Source organism: Parambassis ranga, chromosome 14 (assembly GCF_900634625.1).
Source record: "Parambassis ranga chromosome 14, fParRan2.1, whole genome shotgun sequence".
Taxonomy (NCBI): domain Eukaryota; kingdom Metazoa; phylum Chordata; class Actinopteri; family Ambassidae; genus Parambassis; species Parambassis ranga.
In genome coordinates, this window is record NC_041034.1 from 12352984 (window position 1) to 12377437 (window position 24454).

General features: G+C 39.6%; 1 protein-coding gene across 2 annotated transcripts in view; it reads left to right on the forward strand.

Moving 5' to 3' along the window:
* Positions 1-4803: 4803 nt before the first annotated feature.
* dlg4a (discs, large homolog 4a (Drosophila)) overlaps positions 4804-24454 on the forward strand; it is a 53844-nt gene continuing 34193 nt past the window's right edge. Inside the window, exon 1 of one of the 2 annotated variants that reach the window (XM_028420871.1) lies at positions 4804-4844. In XM_028420871.1, coding sequence (XP_028276672.1) covers positions 4815-4844 — 30 coding nt within the window. In that variant the 5' untranslated portion in view covers positions 4804-4814. Of the gene's footprint in view, positions 4845-14145; positions 14245-24454 lie in introns of those variants that run through there. The other variant, XM_028420870.1, reaches the window with a different exon arrangement.

The window sequence follows — 24454 nt, forward strand, 5'->3', positions numbered from 1 at the left end:
CTAGTAGATCAGTAGATCCAGTAGAGGTTGGTTTTTGGCTGTACATAAACAAAAGTTGATCCACTGCACAGGTTAAATAGCATTAGCATATGGCCTTTACCTGGGCAGGAATCCTACTGACCAAAGGTATTAGTGGATTTTTTGTTTTCACAAAAGCAGCAGAAATAAAACTGATGCCTGTATAAAGTGTGTGTGTTTTGACAGAACACAAGTGCCACATTTTAATAAGGACAGGAAGACATGTGGTGTATGGTTCTGTAAATGTTCCCCTCAGCTGATGCTTAACAGGTGTATAGCTCCCCCACAATGAATATCTAACAAACCCCAAAACCTGCTTACATGAAGACACACAAACCATGCAAAAGCAATCTGGTGAGATATTCCCTAAGAAATAAATGTTACATACATCAGCCAAATCAGTGAACATCTGTCTGGGGACACGCAAAAATCCCAGAATCAAAAACGACAGTCTGTTTCCTGCGGAACTCACACATTTGCACATATCACCTGCACTTCAGGGAAGCTGCAATACAACTGAAGAGCAGGCAAGCCTGGCTACTGTAACAGCCACCAAAATCTTCTGCACAATGATTCCTCCAAACAATGCTGCAAAAAGTGACACTTCCTCAGTGAGTGCGCAGACACCTGTAGGTGTCCTCTGTCCTTGACAACACAGATATGGTCTCGGTTTTTGTGCCAGCGGAATATTTTTGGACCAGGGATAGACAGCTTCTGCAAGGAAAGACCCAACAAGAACATGTTTAATATTTACATAAAACTTTAAAAAACAACTCATTATAAACTAAGCCTCTATTACTTAACTGAAATTAACATTTCAAAGAAGATGTTTATGCATTGTTGTATGGTAATTTGAAGAAGGCAGTCTAAAATGGAAATAGTGCCATTGGCCCCCTGCTAAAGATAAATCTGGCTGCGGTTCAAACAGCAGCCTCATGATCTGGATGTTCTGCTTAGGTTTAGCCTGTTTCGATGACCAGTGCTTGTCCTTGGCCTACTTTTTGGTCAGAGGCATACCACAGAGCCAAAAGAATACAGTCTTTAAGCATAGAGGCACAGCAGGATGGAGACGACATATTTATGGGTGAGTGCTTTTTAAGTCTTATTAAAGGACTATTATAATGGAGGTTTGTGGATGTACATCAGTGAAAATGCTCTCAGTATTCAAGCTTGTCCACAGGGAGAGTTTTTTTCCCTCTTTGCTACTTCTAGCATGATATATTTTTAACACCATGTGCATGTGTAAGTGTGTGCGCCTGTGTGCATGCGTGGGTGTCGTATGGGCAGTGAAGGTTTGTTAGATTGAGAAATATATAATTATTGTTATTCTCATTTATATAATTATCACCAATATCATGCTTTTTTGTCTATATTTTTTGTACAGTTAAATCTCACACCATGTGTATCAGAACAACTTTGAGAATGTGAGAGTACTTCAAGTTTTGGCAAAGGAAATGTGAGCACAGAGCTGCTGCTCACTCACTCGAGAGCATAATTATATAATCTCTTATACAGGTCAGCCATGTTAGCATCTTTTTCTGGGAAAGAACGTACAGTTAAAGGGTTAAAAATTCAAACAATTCCCTTCCATATGAATAAAAATTCATATTACCATAGTCATCTGATTACCTTAAAAACATGCTGGTGCACTCACTTCACATCAATTACTAATGCCTTTACATAAACATGACATTCTTGCAGTTTCCTGCTAAAATATTTACCATGATATAAAATATTTTTGAATACATTTCTTAAGTATACAGAAAACATCTTCACATTTATGCAAGGACATTTTTTAAAAAGGATTTTGTCCTTACATTGTTGAGATCGTTAACCTGTTAATATTGGAGGAGGAAGTTACACTGCTGTATGTGCGTTTGTTAACTACAAATGTTGCCATTTTGAACAATTAAATGAAAAACAGAAACATCACAGATGTGATAAGTGGAAGTAATTACCTGTGACATTTTTCGAGCCGCTTTGTAAATTGCACATAGTCGGAAGTAGGACGTAAAGATGGGGACTTGAGTCACACAAACAAAGAGTTGTGACTTGACTTAGACTTGCCCTCAGTGACTTGAAACTTGGGTGTGGTGACTCATGAACAATGTTATTCTCATGTAATTATTTATTTCATTATTTCATTTATTTCAGTTTTTATCTATCACTTGGTTAGATTAAAGGGAAACTTGGCCCGTGTGGACAGATAACTGCTAGCACACTAATCAAACCTCAGTTGTAGGCTAAACAGATCAAATGCAGATTACAGCTTTATTGTTTTATGTGAGTAATTATGAGTCATTTATTTGGTATTTTTAACTATTATTAACAAATAGTTAACCACTAGCAAGGTAGCTAACGTATACAGTCACAAGTACACTTTTTGCATTTGGGAACGATATTAGTGTATGACAGTAGATGATGGTACAGGATGCTTTTAATCTAATGAGAGAACGTTCATGTCAGTCATTTGAGATATGAGACAAACATCAAGCATAGGAGCTACAGTGCAGAACATCATTATAATAAATTTAGTTGGATTGATTGATTGATTGATTGATACATGCCATTTATCCATCCATTGTTATTAACACAGAGACTCACACCTATTAGTTATATTAACTCTCCTCTTTCTAATCCCATCTGGCACTGGGCGAGAGGCAGGTACAGCCAGGAAAGGTCACCTGTCAATCATAGTGCTTAACACACTGGGACAGATGACCATTCACATTCACATTTACAAATTAACCTCATGTGGGAGGAAGCCAGAGCTCCCAGAGAAAACCCATGCAAACCCTGCTTGCTCAATATATTGCTAATTTGTACATTCATTGCTGGATTCCCTGTGATTATTGCCATTATTCTTTCACTCAGTATTCATAATTGAAAATATACAAAATTACTGTTTAAAAAGATCGATCTGGAAAAAAATGTGCTCCTTGGTCTTTAAGTGCATAATAAATGGAGATGTCAGAATGCATCAGAACGAAGTGGGAGTTATTAAATGTAACATGATGAGGATGTGAAATATTACTTTAACTACCTCTGCTGGAGTTTCTTCTGGCTATCTCATTAAACCTCTGTCACATTAAGCTGTTGCTTAGCTTCTAACAACTTTCTAAAACCGTCAATAGATCATCAGATATTCAGGTGTAGACTAACAGGTTTTTAACAACGTAGAAGTGAAGTCTTTGCACTTAATTTGAAAGCTTGACATTTGTGAAAGCGTGACTGTGAGTGTATTTATAACAGTGGCCATCTGTAGGATGCGGCAATCTGTGGATGTCCATGTTTGTTTTATCTCACTCTACGTTTCGATCAAAGCCTCTACTCTTCACCCTGGGGGATAAGTGTGTGTTCATCATTTACAATTGCTTTATTGCTGCACCATTGCTCTGGCATTGTGGGGAGCTGGAAAGTGGGGATGAGGTGGGGTGAGGGGTGGATATGTACAATTATAGAACTGATGATGTAAAGACACTAAAGCACACAATCCCCCTTAAACAACACCAAGTGGTACGGTCCACAGTCTTAAAGGCAGAGTGTACTGAGATGAGCATACATTTTTACACTATTCTATTTGAACTGAATCAAATAGTGCTTAACAGGATGAAAAAATATACTTAAAGGATTTAGATGTTTTCTAGAAGTTCATAAAATCACACATGGTGAATAATGTGTGTCTATTTTTACTTACATTTCATATAATTACTAGATAGTACGTGGTAATTACTTATTTAAATCTGACTCCCCTTCGTGGCTCTCTGCTCTGTCAATTGCACAGTGGACGTGCTGCACAAATGCAAACACATAGAAAGCATGCACAGGTGTGTAAATCCAGTGCAGAGTACCTTATTTAGTCCTTAGCATAACAGTGACCATATGACAACAACAAGCCTCCCTCATTGCCATGGCAACAACTGCACCATTGCTAAGGCAACAGCTGCAGAGTGCTACAACAAGCAGAAAAACCTTGATGTGTTCTCACTCTCATTATTTTATCCAGTTAACACAAACTCCTGTTTCATGTGATTTGGTTGTCTTTAAGTTGCTCTTGCGTTGCCTTGCGCTTTCTTTTTCTGTGATGCATATGTAATTCACACTCTCCTCCTCAACACATTTTCTTTCGGTCTAATTCCTTCTGTCTTCACACACATACGCGCACGTACACACACTCACGCACTCACTCACCCACTCTCCCTCTCCTTTTCTATCTCCTTCACTGTCCCCTCCCTCAGTTCTTCCTCTCCATCCTCTGCTATTTCACTGTCTTATTCTCTTTTTCCCTTTCTTTCCACAGTGTGAACCCCCTCCCCTTTTTTTGTTAATCCCACCACCTCTGCTTTCCATCTCCATCCTCCCCTTCCTCCATCTCTTTTCATATTCACCCCATCTTTTTTCCTCTTTCTTTTCCACCATTTCATCTGTCACCTCAGAAAAAAGCGGATATACTCTCACCTTCCCTTTTTCTCCGCTCTTTCTCTCTCTCATACTAAATTCCGAGACCACCCTCTCTCTTCTCCTCTCTCTCTCTCTTTTCTTTGCTCACTCTCTCTATTTCCCTGTGGCCCTCCCCCTCCCTTTTCATGTTTCCCCCTCCCTCCATCCTCTCTTTCCCTCGCTGGTTCAGTTAGTCAAAGAGGAGATTCACGGAAGGAAAGAAAAGGGGGGAAAGGCAGGACGAGAGTGAGAGCGCAGGAGTGGGGCAGGCTGGGGAGAGGGGTGTGGGGTCTCAGCCCTCTGTCGTGGGGGGTTGGGGGGGTTGAGATACACCCCAATATTTTGTTTTAAGTACCATGGACTGCCTCTGCATTGTGACTACAAAGGTAAGCCTATCTGTTGTTCATTACTCCTTGTGTGTGTGTGTGTGTGTGAGAGAGAGAGAGAGAGAGTGAGTGAGAGATGCCACAACTGTATTTGAACACAGAGAAGAAGGAAGCATTCTCCTTTTCTGTCATCTCTCAATTATGGAAGTATGTCACTTCTTTCCATGCATGACCCAAGAATGTTTCTAGCTCTGTGTTCTTTTTGGGGATTTGAAATGTGGGGAGAGCAGGCTAACTGAGTGGTGTGTAAAGTGAACATTCTTTGATATCTCCCTTTCTGGATGACCCTCTCTCCCACGCTCTCTGCATCTCCTACTCTGTGTCATGCTTTGTGAGTGTATAAACAGGGGCTGACTGACCTGCGTGGATGTAGTAAAAGCGGGGAAAGAAACTGCTCAGGTTGCCTCTGTGGGGCTTTGTGTAATGCCAGTGCTGCAGAATATGTCAGGGAGAGACTATGGAAGGGCACACTGCATGCTAATATACTCATATTTTCAGAGGCTTTCTCTAAACCCTTAACCATAAGCCTGCATTACCCATCTTCCTGCCACACATGGGATATAAGCGACATTGTATAAAACATACATGTGCTCAACATCAGCCCTGCCGTTCCACGGAGGCAGTCCTGGACATTGGCTAATAACGAGGAAAATGAAACATCTTGAATGCAGTCTGACTCCAGACACACTCTGGGGTGAGAACCTGTTTGTCCAGACGGCTAGAATCTGTTCAGGAACCTCAAAAACTCCTAGTGGACACACTTACACACACAGAGATTGAACTATGTACTGTAGCAGCTGCATCTGAATGCAGTTTCTGGCTGGAAGTAATGAGAAAAAGTGGGAAACTGAAATACACACAAAGAAACGCACACAGGAACTCTCTCACAGGTGCACAAAGGTGGCGACCATTTAATTTTTATTTGTAGTTATTTGGGTTTTGTAGAGCAGACACAAGTGCAGCTGGTCCTTTTAGATGTATTACATAAATTTGTGCTTAACTGTGGCACAAAACATTCAAGCTCTCAGTTTCCGTGGCAACAGAGATTATTAGTCAGTAAAACACAGACAAGTAGATGCAGTCAGAAGAGAAGGGAGACACAGAGTGAAGTTTTAAAATAAAGTGAATTAAATCACATTTTTGTTCAGATGGAAATAAAAGCATTTTATACAATGACCCCCTCCCCCCATGAGCCAACTTCCGGTCTCACAAGTGCCTCTTACAACCTATTTTAGTTACCTAACATGACAAGGTGTGACAATTCACTGTGGGGAAGGAGGAAAAAGGAGAGAAAATGTCAAGGTATCTCTTGGTAAGCATGGAACACCAGTCCCTCATCCATTTTATTTGCCTTCAATGTGACTTGTTTGGAACAATTGACTATTAGCGACACACCACAGTTGGTAACAGTGGATGTTTCACCAAACTAAAATTGCTACTGAAGTGAGAAAAGACTTACTGTAAAGCTGGCGAAGAAAGCCTGAGTATTGCCAAGTAAGTGTGAGACAAATGGTCAGTTTATAAAAAGGGAATATTAATGCACAGAAGTGTGTACAGAAATGAACTGACCAGCAGGTGACCACTGGATATATAAAATCAAGTCAAATCATTACTAATACAAGTAAAGAGTCACAAGAAAACCGGACATTCATTCATCTTTTTACGTTAACTAGAATACGTGTGTGCCAAAAACTTGGTGTGTTCCTTTAAATGTGAGTTATTAAACTTTAATGGAGGCTGGCTGCATTGCAGGTGAGGAGTGTGGCTTGCCATCATGTAGCAGATGATGGGTGAGTAGCTCCCAGAGTGAGCTGTTGCCTGACACCCACATACTGTATAACAGGTTATGTGAACAATGTTGCTCCCATGTGCAGGTCTGTGGAGAAAGTTTTTTTCTGTGTGGGAGAAGCCACAGTTAGCCAGTAAGTGACAGATATACTGTGTGATAGGGCACACCACTAAAACACTACTGTGTTTTAACTTTACCAAGATTCTTTAAGCCCAGTGCGGCCATGTATTCAATATTTGGTAAGACATTCACTGCTACCATTCAGCAAGAAGTCAGTTCAGAAGTCAGGAGTTATGAGGAAAAATAAAGAGCACTTGTATGGAGCCTGTTTAGACAAAATGATGTTTTCTCAGCCTTGAATTGTAAAAAATAACCCCTTTACTTTTACGATGTAAAAATTACAAAGAAATTTCAACACATCCCTTTAACAAACCCTCTCAAAACTTCCAAAATACCCAAGGACATTCCTGTCGTCTTTATATTTTAACATTTTCTAATCTTCTTAGATTAGCAGGCACCAAAAACACTAAATAAAGATAAAGATAAAGATATAAATATATAAATATGTGTTTGAATGATTAAATAGTATTTTGTTAGGTGCCTGAAAAACTGGTTAGATGAGTTTTTAAGAGGTTTTATTCTGCAACACAAAATATGTCAATAGGTTGTATGAACCAGCCATTTCTATTCACACCAGACCGTTATTATGAATGATGTTTTTTAGTATTAGTAATAGCTGTGATCAGTGATCAGAAGCTGTGATTGGTCATTAGCTTCAATTGGCCTTGGCCTCATTTTTTTGTCCTTAATACTGCACAACTTTTTTTTAATGTGGTTTTAAAAGGGTTAAATTAGAATACAGTCCACTGCAGCTGAATGTCACACCACACCATCACGCTACAAAAAAAAAAAGGCTTTTGTGGAGGAGGAAATCAAGCTAATCCTAGCCGTGGCACTGCTCTCTGGCACACTTTGCCAGCTTATCTTCTACAATGATGATCACAGAACCAGGGTGATGCTATACCATCCAGAGATCCTGGAGTATCCTGCACATACGGATGATGTTATTGTTTATAGTGTAGATTAGAAGCTTCTCCCACGCCTCCTTGAACAGCTCAAAATTGTAGCTTGGGAGCCCTCAGCATCTCAATTTAAATGAATTGAAATGCCCCTGTGTGTTGATATTAACTTTTGGGTAGCTTATTTAATTTTCTGCTCCTTCCTACACCAGATCTCAGAAAAAAACAATAAATTGCAACATAAGATAATGAATCATAGAGAAGTGTCATTACATAACGTTTAGAACTGGAATATTAGGGCATATCAGCTTGAGGAGACGTCACAGGATTTATATTTGGTTGTGAGCTTGACAATACCTTTGGCTCTGGCACTGAGTCAGAGAAGGATGGTTTGATATTTGAGAGGCGAGAACAAAGATGCACGCAGGAAAAAGGGATTTAAGCTCAACTAATGTTAATGCTGCTTCATGGGAAATTATTGCAGTAAAATCAAGTCCTCCTATATGGAAAGAAGGACTCCTTCTGCTTCAACCCTCTTTTACTCCCCTTTGATTATCACTACTCTCCCTGTTGTCACCCTCGTTCCACTTCTCTGCATTCACATTTCCAATTCTACATTTTTTTTGTCCTTTCTGCCTCCTTCACCTCTGTAATCCCTGACTCGGTCCTCTCTTCCAGCCTCACCTTTCCTTTATCTTCTTTTACCTCCTTTCCGCCTTTTTGCTCACTCTCCTCTTCCCTGCTCTCTACCTTCTGCCCTCTTCTTCAGCACTTTCTAGGCTTCTCTAGTTAGTGCTTTTTCACATAAATTATACATTTGACAAGATGTAGTCAAAGTCAGCAGCTTCGTGTGCACATTATTGGCTTCATGTATGGCTACATGCTCCAACATGAACATCCTCTTCACTGAAATGGTTTTTAGCACTCACATTCATAATAATTCTCTGCTGCCAGCTGTTCTTATGGTCGATCTATATGAATATTTATATTAGTGTGCAATAGTGTGCACATCCATGGAAGCGCAAGAAGCTTATGGCCGCTCCATCTTGCTGTAGCACTAAGATTCTCCAAAATGGAGATGAGCTAAACCCGCTGCTCATAAATCAAATACAGTCTCTTCAGTATTCAATCAACTCATTCACCCTAATAAGAGGGCATTCACCATATATATCGTCTGATGTGTCTATGTGTTCATGAGTGTGTGACATCCAGTACAGTGCGCTGTGGGTTAGGATTAGTGATCCAGTGGAGAGCTCAAATGATCTCCACTCAAGGGCACAAGCGTCCATCAGGCCTTTTGTATGCAGCCACAGAGACACTGATCCTGCCAAGTTGCTCCCAGGGCACAGTGAGCAGAGCAGGGCTTGCCTCAGTGCAAGATGCCATGACAGCACAGTCCTGAGGTTCTCTTCTGGCTGATAACAAAACACAGAAGAATGGAAATGTAATTATAAGCAGATTATTTTCCTCCATCTTGATTTATCCATCATCACATCATGAATTTGCGTCTCTGCTCATGAAGAGATATTGGTCATTTCTGGGGTTTTGTTTCATCTTTATGCACACATTGCACCACTCACCCACACATTCAGCCACACACCTACTTGATCAGACAGAATTCACACAAACTGCAGAGCATCTTGCTCCAGCACAAGTGGCTTCTGCACCGTGGACTAGCTGCAGCATGGTGCTAGTGCATAGAAAACCTAATCAGGAGGCAGGTTTTCTGTGCATTGTGGGCGTTTCAGAAATTTAACATCACTTTACAACCTTTATCAAAGTGGCAAACCAAATCACTACATTTTGAGGTTTTTCCAACATATATCCTCATCAGCCAGCTTGCTTCGCCCCTGTAAGCTTATAGAATGTAGACTGCTGTCGATTCACTTCATATATGAAGACATTTCAGTTCCTTTACATTGCCTATCACCCCCACCAGGCGCTTTAGCCAGCAAGGAGGCTGTTAAAAGCTTCTCTTTGTCAAAGGCACACAACACAATCTGTGCTCCTCGCTTTTCTCATCATCTTGTGCCTCACTCTTTCTCTCATCCACTGAGAGGATGAGCAATGCCTCGTCGTTTCCTTTGAACCTTACCTTGAGTGTTCATATATTATGTGGGTATTGTGTGGCCAGATGCTCAGTTTGTATCTACTGCCATTTACTGTTGCTAATGTATCATTCTATCTGTAAAATTTTACGAGTTGAGTTTCTTTTGTCAGCCTAAACATGATTTACAGATGTTCATTTTTATAAATTATTGATTTAAGATTATTGATTTTAGAAGTAATGTAACATGATAGATTAAAAAAAAGATCTTCTAATATCTCTGTATGCTAAAAACGAAATTAAAACTACAGCATATGTGCTATCCACAAGTAGAGCCTGCTTACCCAGTCTGACTGGTACTTTCTGTGTTTTGGCTGTCAGCATCACTGTCCTGGCTGAAATTGTCCATATGACAGGTGACAAATTAGATCCATCATGGGTTGTTTGTGCTCGAGACTTTGTCGTCTCACACTGAGTGAGAAGGCTAATGGCGAAACATGAGCTCACTATGTTTGATCATGAGGAGGACAATGGCTGACAGCTCTGCACTGAATGGACAAGAAACATATGGCGTTGTGGTAATTCTATAAATTAGTCAATAGCAATAATAATAATACCATACCATTAATTCAATAGAGAATATCTTGTGGACTTCATTACGTTGAGCTCTAAGGTCAAAGAGAGTCAACTACTCATCAGGTACTCCCATAATGAAACACTATGAGCAGTCCAGTTACAGAGATATGTGACAGAAAAGAAGAAAGGCAACACCTGATAGACAAGGATGGCTGCTAGAGACAGGAATAGCATGTGCAATAGCTTTTCAAATGGGATCAGATTTTCTTGGAGAGCTGTGATCATTTTTCTTTTTTTTCAGTACAGTACACAATGACACCTTGTGGCACATTGTTAAACTACAGCACAGGAATACATGACAATCTGGCTCAGGGATATTGTCAAATTTCAGCTGCTGATGCTGTCCATGCAAACACTTGGATGCTCTGATGCTAGATTGGTCTGTGTTCAGTAAAGCTGAAGCCCTGTGTGATTCCTCATAATTAATAGGAAGAAGGCATCTGAATTACGGCATCAGTTATTCATGAGCAGTCCCTTGTCACCGACTATCGTAACGTTCTCATCTGGAATTCAGGTCACAGATTAAGGGGTTTTAACCTGCTGTTAGGCAAAGACAAGACTGCCCAAGAGTACCGGTCACATTTGAATTACATGCTTTGTAACTCTAATGATACACCTTACTGCCTTCATGTGTGGCTTCAGCCTTGAAAAAATGATGAACCTAAGATGAGCTAAGTACACTGGAAGAGTTCGGACAAAGAATTGCGCTAACACTCAACACAGTAATGTACAAACGCACATATTTTTTGTGATTTGTTTGTCTCTGGCTTTGTATCTTCATGTTCCTCTTATAGGTGATGTCAGTTGCCTAGCAACCAAGCAATCAGGGCCCGATTGTTGCCATGACAACATGGCAGGGGTATCATCATGGAGAGAATAGAGATGAAAGGAAGAAGGGAGGGAAAGAGGAGAGGAGAAGAGAGATAGGGAGAGATAGAGAGAGTCCTGCCATTGAAGGGTGTTGATAATGTGAAGCCCACAGCGTGCAGGTAGGAGGATGACCTCTGTGTAGGCGGCAGCAGAGAATGCTCATGAATGCGGAGAATAGAAAATGAATGTTTGGTCTTATGCAGCTGGCTCGGCGGGTTACACAGCATTTGACACTGTTCTAACAGGCTTCATTCCAGATGGAAATGTCACAATGTGCTCCAGTTGTCTTTAGTTACAGACAGTTGAAGCTCATGCAGAAGCCACAACTCAGTGTGTCACTGAGGTCCAGAGGGCTCTGGGTATAACCTCTGCAGGTGTCATAGTCCATCCATCACCTGCCAGCAGCCCACTGTAAAGCAGTCCATTGGGGTCATGGTGCATTTATTCTGTTTATTCCTTCACCCAACACTGCTTGCCCCTTAAAACAACCATGTAGCAGTGAGAGAGACAAGGCCACAGAAGGAATGCTCAACATGTATCCACACATACACCCATTAAAATAACAACTAAGCTATGGTAGGAATTTTAGTGATGCAACAGTAACTGGTTAGATGTGTTTAAGCTAGAAGACTGATAGAATAACATGGCTGTGAAAAAGGAATATGACAAGCTAGATATTCTGGCCAATTTTCCGCCTATTTTTGTAGTACTGACATAAAACTGCACAGTGACACACATTATTTGTAATAAAGTGAATACAGGAATGCAATTTATTTCCATAGGAGGATTTTCCCTGACACCGAACGGGCCATTAGGGGATGACTATTCGCAATACGGCAATGAGTCTGTGTTGCCTTATTTTTACAAAAAACTAAATGTTCTTATTATTCAAGAACCCTTAATAAAAATTAAAAATATGTGAAGGCCAATTAATTAGTATAATCTACAATTATACTACGAAGGAAAGGCTGTGGATTAGAGGGCAAATTATGCTTGGAAGACATTCAAAATTTATGTTACACTATACTTGTTGTACTTGTGTTTTAACTCATATTAATCACAGTCAGAAAGGATGTCTTTCTTCTCTTTTGTTCTTTTACGTGGTGATGGTAACTTTCCTTTGGCTCTGGCTACAACCTCTTTGTGTGCAATGTGGTTTTAATTCTGTAATTTACTGGTTATCTCTGTGCTATATCATTGATGGAAATTGACAAGATGAAAAAGTACAGTGGGCTATATTAAGATGCTGTCTGCACCAAAGGCTGTCTGTGTTCTGAAAAACATAAAAAGACAAATATGCTTTATATAGAAGGAGATCTGTCCCCAGCAACCAGAATACATTAGTCATTGTATTATATGTACAAATCACACTATTATCCATCTATGGACATTAGAAAATTAAACCACCCTCCATGGTTAGAGTATAATTGTGTTAAAGCCTGTAAAAGAAAAGAGGTTAAGTTATGAGAATACATATTCACTTCACTAAAGGTGTGATTGATGTATGGTACACTGGCTGAGATGACTGTAAAATTATGTAGCATAAACAGTGCTACAGGGTGACAGTAAGACAAAGTCACCTTTTATTTGGTCTAAGCAAACAGCAAAAAACGTGTCATCTCTAAGCTAAGCATGTGACTAAATTGTCCTTCTCAAGTACTATGCCCCCTTTCTATTTTTGCTCCCAGTTTGTTTTGACTGAAATCATTTAAATGGTGTGCATTATAAAACATTAAGCCAAATTTCTTAACATAAAATTGTAAGAACCATTTTTACTAAAAAAAATGACAGCAGACTCCGGGTGATTGAAATCTGTCCAAATAGAAATGTGCTCTCCTGTGGACATTCAACTAACTGTATGCAACAGCTCCTGCTCAGGACCTATCACCAAGAAAATGGTGGAGAAGCTTGTTGCAGGTTGGAAAAGATTATATTGTAATATATGTTTAATGTTGTTTTGACCCAAACTCTTTGTCTAAAGCTTAGCAGCCCCCCACCCTCATCTGCTGACCATGTGATCACCAAAAGACCATATATGGCGATTCTGTTGGACATGTTTATAATTATTTTTCCATGTAGGCATCATTTGCACCCTTTGAAAACAGACCTTGTTTTAACTCAATAAACTGGTAGGACCTTTTCAATGCACCAACAATTGATATGTGATATACATAATAAGTGCATTTATTGCCATTTATTTATATTTTCAATACACAAAGAGCAATCCGTTGGTGATACAGCTCCAGTTATGACTGAATAAGATTATGATTTCATTATTCATTTTTTTATCATCTATTTAATGTCAAAATCAATCCAGTCTTACAAAAATTGTGAAAAACCATTAAACAGAAGCGCAATCTTTGAGAAAAGATGTACAGCATTTATTGTGAAACTAGAGATATAAACAAAATTAGTGCATATAGTTGAGCTGCAAAGAGATAAAAATGTAAGTACACAGTGGTTGCATAACAGCAACATATCTGTGTCAAAAAACGTTCTCATTTGAAATCTTTGTCAAGATATTTTGCCTTCCCTTGATGTTTTTGTCTACGATGTGTCAGACACAGCAGAGCTCAGAGAAGGTTGGCACTATACTGTAGTATTTATTTCGAAAAACAAAAAAAAAAAGGAGAAAAACAAAATAAGGTCGACTCTGTCTCTACATCTCCTTCCCTCTTCCCTCCCTCACTCACCGACAGTGGCAAACATATTTTATGAGTCACGGCTGAAGCAGGCTGCCAGTCCTTTCTATTCAGACCCTTGCCTTTAACATCAAGACATATTCAACACCAACAACTCTGGCTTCCAGGAAAACTCTCCTCAGCTGCTACGACACCCCCTCCCCCCTTCCCTCCCTTCTCTCCCCCTCCCTCTTTTTTTATTTCCCCTTCCCTAGCCTCCCATCACTCTCTCTCTCACTCTCTCTCTCTTTCTCCCCATCCCTCTCCTCCTCTACTGCGGGTGTCTGGGAGGCTGTTTTTGCTCTGTCTCTTGCTCATGAAGGGCCGCACTAAGCTCCCTTCTCTCTGCCCGTGTGTGGTAGGTAAAATCACCTCCTCTCTGTTTGTGTCGTTCTTCTCCTTCCATCATCTCTGTTGCTGCCTCTGTGTTGCATGTTAGCTCAAAGTCTGCTAGTCGTTCTGGCAGGCTTAGGGGAGGTCTGTATCTACATCTGTGCATATTGCATTGAACATGCCTGTAATCTGCTCCACAGTCATAGTTTACAATTATAATTATGTGTTTGAGGAATTTCTCCTTTTTTGCCGTCCTTGTATGTGTGCTCCGGGTAGCTTTAATCATCCACTTTGGGTATTACGTATGAACGTGGCCTGGCACATGTGGGTGTGTATGTACCAGTGAGCATGTTTAGAAGGAGTTAAACTCCAGCAGACTTGTTGATTAAGCACAGCTTCATCTGTGAAAATGTTTTATTCTATATTTGGCACAACATATCTGAACATAATTCACATTCTTACGCAGCTGTATCTTTCTGAGGACATAAGGACACTAGACTAGCCCCCTCTCCCCCTCCCCCACATGTTAGGTTGATTCACACATTTATAGCCTAAGTGGCTCTGATTAAGGACACTCATTATGTGTAACTGACTTCGGGATTAGAATCCATATTGAACTCAATACATTTTCAGATGTACCATAATAGATTTAATTATTAAAATAAGCTCTGAAGTTAATTCTCATTGTTATATTTGTGATCTATTGTCTACCTAAAGTTTGACCTAAAATTCTTGTGTCAAACAAAACAAGACTACACCTTGAATAAAAGTGTTTTTACAGCTCTTAATCAAGGGCATACTTTATCTATCAACTGTAATGGATGTAATGTTATGGCATTGGTGCATACGACTGTCAGTGGAGTCTATTGTGCACACACAGGAGTCATTGGAGGATTGATCATTTTCACTACAAACGGCAGAAGCAGCAGGATGACTGGGACATATCCTGACTGCACAGATCCACATGAATCTATCAGAAGAGACGGTTCTATCACCAAAACAAATCTGAAAATGTACGGTCAAAGAAACAAAGAGGATTTGTAGGACCAAACACTGGAATATTAGCATGTGTCCCATCTGCTGGGGAACAGTCTGGAGGAGGAACAAAAACAAACAAGGGAAGGGAAGAGAGCTGCAATCCATTGAGGTCAGAGCATCTAATAAATATTGACGACATGTACAAAATGGGTTGAGGTTCATCAATATAATTAGTAACTTAATGTGAGTTTGAAATTATGTTTAAACACATTTTGAAAATGGGAATGCCACTCACTACTTATAGGACTACACCACAACTAAGGCAACCTGATCCTCTATTTTTTTTTTTAATGGGATACGTATATGAGCATTGTAACATTAGTCACAGTAGCAGCACCAAAATCAAATAATTTTTTTTGTCAATGCATGCTGTCACAATATGGAAACAGATACATTTTCACTTATCCAAGGAGATTTTACTCCAGCATCATATCATTTTATTGCCATGCATAGCTTTATGATGAGTTTGATGGGCCAGCTGGTCTACCCTGTCATCAGTTAGCAATGATTAGATACAGTGTTCATCTCTTTCTGCTGTACTTCATTCAATAAGATTATTTTTTAATAATTGTGTGAGTCCACAGCTGCTGGTCAGCCAGCAGGATTAATTTTTAGCATGGTCATAAATTATTATGACTGTTCAGACGTAATTCTGTGTATTTGCTAGGTACTTGAAAACAACTGACAACAAGGCAATGACGTGGCACACTGTTCATCAGATCTGTTCATGTGGGTGCGTTAATTTGTTCAACACTTTAGTTCTTCTGTTTTCTGCAATTTTGATAACCACCTATATTTAACCAGGCATTGCTTGCAAGTTAAAACAGGGTAATTATGGTAGCAGTTAATTACTGTGTTCCTAAGTCACTTAAAGTAACAGCTGACTACTGTTAAACTGTGAATAAAATAGTTCAGTTTGTCCTAGTTATCCTTCCTGTCCATTTAAACTTTATTTTAGTGTCATTCATTAACATGCACAACAATGAATGACCCTGCAAATCTTATGTATACTGGTGACTGAGCATTGCTAGCTACAGTATGCATTATTATAACAACACTAAAATAGATAGTATGTATGTTTATTTGCTATATAAGGGCAGCATTCTCTTACAGGAGGATTTATCTCAGTTATGTCAACTTCTTCCATGTTCATATCAATTTAGTTTTTTTTCCCATTTATTCTCTAACTCTTTAAATGGCAATGGTAGGTAACTGTAACAAACTGCTCTCACTCCGATCAACCTGGTGGCTCAGTTATCATCTTGGCTAGAAGCATTGCCGTCACTGACCAAAATCACACCCTGCTGTGCTTACTACCTGCCAAGGCAATGCTAAGAATGGTGGCCTGCAGCCTTTTTGTTGTATTTCATCAGAGATGGCTCCAAAGAAAATCTATTTTCACTCTGACAGTCTATTAAAAGCCTAAAGCAAACTTTAGGAACGCTTACGCACAGCACATGCAGGCGTGATAATCAGTGTGAGCCTCAGCACAAGTCGATCATAATTAAAACATGTCACACAACTCTTCACATTACATTGAATCACCACCAGGCAATCCATTATGACAACTGCTCATTTATGCTCATATGCAAGAAAACACCCAAGTGTATATGGAAAAAAAACAGTCAGACTAGTCTCTTTGAGTTAGACCCTTATAATACAGTGATGTGTATAAATGTGTGTGGTCACAAACTGGCACTTTACAGCATACTTTACCCAAGTATTGCAATAATGGAAGACTTTCCTTCCACCTAATATAGTATTATATTATGTAATTATTGGCAATGTACTACCCACAAAGTGAACAGCAGAGAGTCCGGGTCATGGTCATGCAGGAAAACTTACAACATCCCACAATGCAAATTTCACATCTAATTATAGACAGAGCTGCAGTCGGCCCTAGGCAAAGAAAACTGAACTAATCTCAATTAGAGTGTAGTCTTGCCACTGTCAGAGTAGTTCAGGAAATGGTGAACCTTTCTGCTACAGTTGACACAGACACCACTGAGAGGCCTGTCCATACTATGGAAGCACTACAACTGTAAAGGACGTTAAAAGTAATTTGACTGGTGATTGCCCAGTAGTTTAAACATCTGCAGTGATGTCTGATGTTCTTAAATATGAATTATATGTACACATATAACACGTATACATTGTTTTTACAAAAATAATAAAAAAATCTATCATTAAATCAGAGGAACCCCTAGCAGTAAAGGCTTTATGTCTCAGATGGAGGACAGCTGGCAGAGAATGTCTCAGTGCTGTTGTCTTTAGTGTGGGAGGAGAGGGAGGAGGTGGAGGCACAGCAGAACCAGTCTGTGTTAGAAAAAGTGAGGAAATGGCTGTAAAAAAATGGGCCTGGATAACTGTTTGTCACAGGAAGAGAATCATCTGTGTGCTTTCATGAGTGTAGAAGGTTTAGATGTTCTCATCTGATTTGAGGGTGGTGAGGATAATTATATCCAAGAGCTCAATTTAACAATTTAATACCCATCTCTATGATCTCTATGCACGCCTGCTGCTACCAAAAGGAGAAGCTTAAGTGCATTCCTATGGTAATTTATTTTTGGCTTTTAAAGTGTGGTGTAGGGTGTAACATGCATGCCATACTGCATGCATAATACATTGCTCCAAGTCATTGCTGTTGGTGATGACTCCATTTAGCCATGTAAAATTTACACAGCTGAATGATTTTGCAAGACACAGAACCAGGAATATCAGATGTGAAACATCCTGGTTTGCCTCTAAAGGAACCTTTAAGTGCTGCTGGTTCACCTGCTGCTGATATACAATGTTCTACCAACAGGACACATTGTTTCCATGCTGTGGGTTTAATGGTTATAGTTATAGTACGAAGATGAATTTACCGTAACAGGTTCTATTGGAGACCATCAGTATTTCCCTGGCCTTGGTCTGTTACTACTGTAAGTAAAATCAGATATTCAAGCAGAGACAATTCAGATATCACAGGTTCTGTGTAGGTGTGAATACTATAATTCTCACCTGAGGTGTTTTCCTAGTCAGTAGAGCTAAGGTAGTCTCAGAGCCTCAGGAGGTTCCCAGTTGTGTTCGCACAACTTAGACTATTTCAGTGTCAAAGCTGTGAGTACTGGATGTTACAAAAAGCTGTAGACTACAGGCAGGTTGTGTGAATGTGCGCCAACTGTTTAACTGTTTAGATGATCCACACTTCTTTATGTGGTTGTTGTCATAACTGTAAAAAAATAATTGTATGTTCTACTGTTAAGTGCGACCCCATAATGAATGTCTCACTTATAGGAGGAAGTGTAAAATATGGGCTTTCCGGTAAAGGATTATTTAAACCTGACAGAGCTTTGCACAAACTGACACACAAAACTGTAAACCAGCGTATTAAGCTGTGTGAGTAAATATGGCCGAGCCTCAAACTGAACAGACTTACAATATAATCATCCACAGTCCACTGCATTCAGCTGTTTGCAGAGTTTTCATCTAAAATGCCATACACATGTAAACAAAATGATGATGGCAAATATCTATCAGATTGAGATTCTTAATGCAGTTGGGAAAAGGTCAGCTCCAAGAGCATATTTCAGCCAGACTGTAAAAAAACAATTCTTTTAGAGAAAATAACCAAATTCAAATAAACTGCAAATGGAAATATTAATACCTCATGGGAGTGCATTTATATTTGGCGTAGTATCTTTTGGCAAACATTTTTCCTAAGCAGAATGGTTAATCTGACGACATTTGTCTGATTAATATGTATTTTTAAAGAACATGTATGTACAGTCTAACCTGGTTGTGGCATAGTGGTGTAGTGTTTAGGACTGCACTCATAATAGCATCTGACTGTGGCTTTACTTATAGTACAAAGGCATGTAAGGTGAAGTGGTGATTCTAAATTGGCTGTAGATATGAAATTGAGCATTAATGGGTGTTCTGTCTCTCTGTCTTGGCCATGTGACAAACTGTCACAGTTTGTGTCAAGTGTACCCTGCCTCTCGCCCAGTGCAAGCTGGAATAGGTTTCAGCCCCTTGTAAGTCTGTATAGGATGAAGCAGGAAGCTATAACTGAATGACTGACTAATTGATTACTGAGTTTTAGTCATCTTTTTTGTAACCTGATAAGGAAATAAAATATATATAAAATCTTTAGTACTAGTCCTTGACATACAGTACATTTAAAGTGAGTGGAGAAAGATATAAAGGTATTGATATGTCTCAGTCTGGTTTAAATATTTAATGTCTTTACTACGAAATGTAAAATGTTCAGTGCTGGGCTTTCGGTCAGGCTTTGATTTATTTTTTATAATTTATCTTTTGCATAAAAGACAAACAGAGGATTTTTTTTCCTTACCAATGAAAGGGAAAAAATCAAAAATGGCTACTGAGGTTTGTAGGAGAGAAAATGCACATCTGGCTCTACCCACAGGGTAGGCTTAGCACAGTTTTTGGCACTTGCAGGCTCTTTGAAAGCGGCTCTTGCAGTCACAGTCCTTCTGTACATCCTCTGTATACTTAAGGAAAAAACTGTCATGTGTCTCACTGGTGTCTCATGTAGTAGTAGCATAACGTACCTGCTTTTATGTCGACGATCACCAGTGACAGAAACAGAGACCAGAACACTGCTGGCAAGTGGACTATTTGTTAGGGCTCTGCCACCCCCTGCAGATGTTGTCATGGAAACACTCTTTTGGGTGCTCTCTCTCTCACTCTCATACAATGCAGCATTAGGATGTTAATGCTACACTCAACACATCACAGTTCAGGTTTTCATGTGACTCCCACACTTACATAATGCTGTAGTGAAAGGGGGGAAAGCCACTCACTGTATATGATAACCTGGAAATTATATGTATAAATATATTATTAGCTACATGTTGTCAGTCATCTCTTTTTTACATGCATGAAGATGCTGCTTGAGTGACATCAACCTGGAATGCATGTACAAGGTTATGTGCATGTTAATCAAGGGAAACATGATGACAGAAAGCATGTAAAAATGAAGAAGACAAGTGATGACATCACCCCTTTGGTTTGCAATATTTTTTTGCTAAAGCCAGGCTCCTCTAAATATGGGCAGTGAAGTACAGCAGGGAGAAACACAATTGAAAGCTACAGCTAACACAAACAAGCCTTATTAGTGTGTTGTTTAAGTTGAAGAGAAACACATTTTACCTAAATGTAAGCCAAAGAAGGCACCTTTAAAGTCTGAAAACCATTTAGACAATGATCCAGCTGTCCATCAATCCATTTTCTGTGAACAAACATTTACTTACTGAAGAAAATATATATTATAGTCACATACTCCAGAGATTTTTGAGCACCTAGTGAACCTAATTGGTATTGCATGTTAAGGGAAACTCCAGATTCTGAAGCAGCTGTGTCTCATTACTGTTAGGCGAATGTGTAAATGAAGGATGTTTCGCCCTCCCTCCATGCTGCCTGCACCCAAAGCGCCTTGATAATTTGCCAGTAAAACCCACCAGGTGATGTGAAATGTGTCATCTGGACTGTTCGATTGAAACTACAAATTCTACTTTTTCACTGTAAATTTTCTGCATTTGCCATGGACCTAATAGTGACATTAGAACTACTTGCATGAGCAGAAAAAAGAGGAAGAAGCCATCCTAGCAGAGCCAGTTTCTTGTTGAGGTTGCATAAGCATTTGATATTTTACAGGAAAGTCATGGGTCATACATGGACATGGAAAAAATGGACACAAACTCAATGATCCCAAAAGGAACAGGCAAAAAAAAAAAGTTTTGTTACTAACGGCAACATTACTGTGTGAAAATATGAGATACCCATTTGATATCATGCTCATTTGCACATCCACTGCCCCAGTTTGATATCTGCTGATAAAGTGCCTATGATTGGCTGTTTGTAGTAACAAAGAACGCATGCCCAACTGCATGTTGGGTGTTGATGTTTTTGTCCACAGTTCATTTTCTCAGTTTTCTCGCAGCAAGTTTTAAAGAAAAAAATAGTTTTATGACATATATTTGTTATAAAGGTATACAACTGTTTGATGGTTTGGTTCTGCTGTAATTACAGGCTGGTTATACAGCACAGGCACAGGCTGTGTTTTGTGAAAGCACTGAGAAGGCAAACCACATATGTACTGTGTATACAATCATGTCCAAGTGAACATGACTGCCCTCCTGCTGTTACTGCAAACATGTCAAAGCTCATGGAAGAGAAATGAAATGTTTTCCATATTTTTTCCTCTGTTAGGGTTTTTTTTAGTCCAGGAAGAATCACAGAAAAGAAAATCCTTCCAGAGAACACCATTGGTTAAACAGACACTTTTAATTAATAGCTGATACTAAAATTTTTTTTTTTACAGCTTGATGTGATTTGATATTAGTGTTGTAGGATTATTGTTTCACACTTTCAGAGTGGAGTTTGATGTCAGGGGAACATACAAAAATAACAGTGTGGATGTAATTTAGGTGGAGGAGTAGAGGAAAACGCGTGGTAACACCTTAGTGTGATTTTGAAGAGGTGGCCTCAGTCTGTTACTCACTGGTGCAGTCTATTTTCAGTGTACAGACAATGCTGTTCCTGATTGAAACAGATTCATTGCTTCAATCAAGCACAGAGTTTTATTTTTTTTATAAAGAAATAATATGGCAACTGTAGCTGCTCTCAGAAAACTGCGCAGGGTTTTATGTGACCAAAGAGGGAGGATTAAAAACAATATTGTACTTAAAGAAGAATGTGAATGAGGCTTTTGTACGCCCACAATCCAGCAGACAGGCACACACATAGCACAGAATACATTGTTTTGTGATCAAGACAAAAGACCAGGAAGCTCCATTAAGATTTTTTATACTGATTTAAAGACTTGCTTTCTCTGGTCTTAGAGACTTTCCCAGATATCTTCCCAGTATACTTTAAAATTCATGACCTCCTTCTATAGGCCTGTGATAAACCAGCTGATGTATTCAGCACATTGCAGATTTCCTAGGATATCCCCAACTCACTGGGAGGGTGATGAGGTAAAAAAAAAACTATCAGCAGCACACTGGAATATTTGCAACAGTCTCTGTGTTCGATTTAACGCTGACGTCACTCGGGAGCAATGAGCCCTGCGCCGCAGTCGGTCCTGAGATGAATGCACAATATTTAAATCTATCCTACCTGGGTCTCTCACTCCACCCTGTGGGCTCACCATGTCAGCACAATCACACTGAGTGGAGATTTACAAATAAAGTAAAGTCTACTTAAAGATTTCATCTAAAAAAATGCAAAATGCAATACAGAATTGGGTTAGGGGTTTTCAGTACAACCACACATTAAAATTAGTTCAAATAAATGTATTATTTTTTTTAGTTAAACAGCAAAGTGTTCATTTACATGTCTATTAGTCTCCCAGTTCATTGTCTTATCTACTAATCCATGCATACATAATAAGGTTTCTGATCATACATTGTAACTTGATATCTTACATTTCAGCTTCTAAGTTTTTTTAATGGCAGATATTGTTCAGAAATGTGAACGTGTATACAGCAGTATCCTGTGTAAACCCAGGAGACAATCAAGTTTATAGAAGAGAGAAACACTTATTCTGTCTTTTAAATTCTCCCAATAAGCAGTCCTAAATTGTCTTTATAGTTGCTGCATATATCAGTTGCTGTGTGCAGGGACACAGCAGCATGGGGTCTACTTTTCAGCATCACATCATTACACTCCACTTCCTTATTTGTAAGTGTGCTTGTTTAACTTGCAGATCAGTGTTTCCATTTGCATGTGTGAATTAATTCTGTATCCAGGAGGAATGAAGGATGAAAGTTCCACTTTACCTTTACTTTGTATTTGTGTTAATCACACTCAGTTTTACATGATGGCATTTTGCAGCCTCAAAACCCCTCCACTGATTTGACATATTTCAGCACCATGGACAGCTTCTACGGCATTTTCCTAATGCTCCAAGAGGGGGCGCAGCAACCACACCATTGTGATGCAGGGAGCCGGGCTTCTTTGCTATAGCTCAGTATTTCCCAGGTTATATCCCAACCACAGCTCCTTTTAGCGCGCTTTGAAAATTATAATTATGTTGTCTTTACTTTTATACTATTACCACGTTTACTTTCCCATATTCTTATTAGATAATTTACATTTGCGCTGATTCTAGTCTCCTAAAGTCTTCATGTTTGCCATAATGATTCCAGCTGCGCTTTATCTACAAACTTTACGGCCAATCAACGAATCAAGCGAGAGAAAGAGAGAGAGAGAGAGAGACTTGTACAAATCATGAATGATGTTGCCAGCGTTAAACCTTTGGACAGCATGGCAATATAAAGGTGACGACTGATACTTTAAAGGTGATTAAAAATGCATGACCTGAAGTCATATAGAAACACGAGTACTGGTCACATTTCAGCGGGGCAGCTCGCCTATTATTAACGGGCATTACCGACCCCCCGCCCCCCATACAGCTTCTGCGCCTCTCGTCTAATTGTGCCGTGGCTCCGAGTGAGTGGCGGCGGACCGACGAGCTGTGGTCTGTGCTGTCTGCCTGGTGTGAGGCTTTGGACTGATGTCTCTGCCTGTCAGGAATTTAAAGTGTCTCTCGCCGGTCATGTGCCAGTGTAAGGTCATCTGCAGCAACCGGACCCTCTCTCTTATGTTCGGCTGTAAGGTAAGCCCGGGGGTGGTTGCAGCAGCGACTGCTATCTAAACGCAATTTGTGCAAATATAGAACAAAAAAAAATGCGGATCAGGCCTCTGTGAGATACAGCGTTTATATTTCTAACCGTAATGCATTCATGTGAGGTGGAAGCGTTGATTTGTACCGCGCTTTTTTTTGTTGCACAGCCATGATAGTACAGTAATTAGTACAGTGATCACACTCACCTACGGCTTCCTCTCATCCATATGTTTTCATCTACCTGCTTATTCACAACATATTACCTTTACATCACCACATGGTCGGGCTTTCACGCTCATAGATGGCCGATTTCCATTCACACAGAACAGGATACAGCATCCTTGGCAGGCATGCTTGTGTTTGGTGTTAGCTATTATTTAATGTTTACTGCTGCTTAATGAATGAAACATCAGTCACAATCAGATCCTCCCCCTCCTTATCTACACGCTATTAGCATGCCAAGTTTGGGCTAACCATACTGTTCACATATTTGCTCTGTAAGCCATCAAAGCAAATTGCATGGTATGCTTTTGACCTTGGGAAATTCACTTTATCGCTC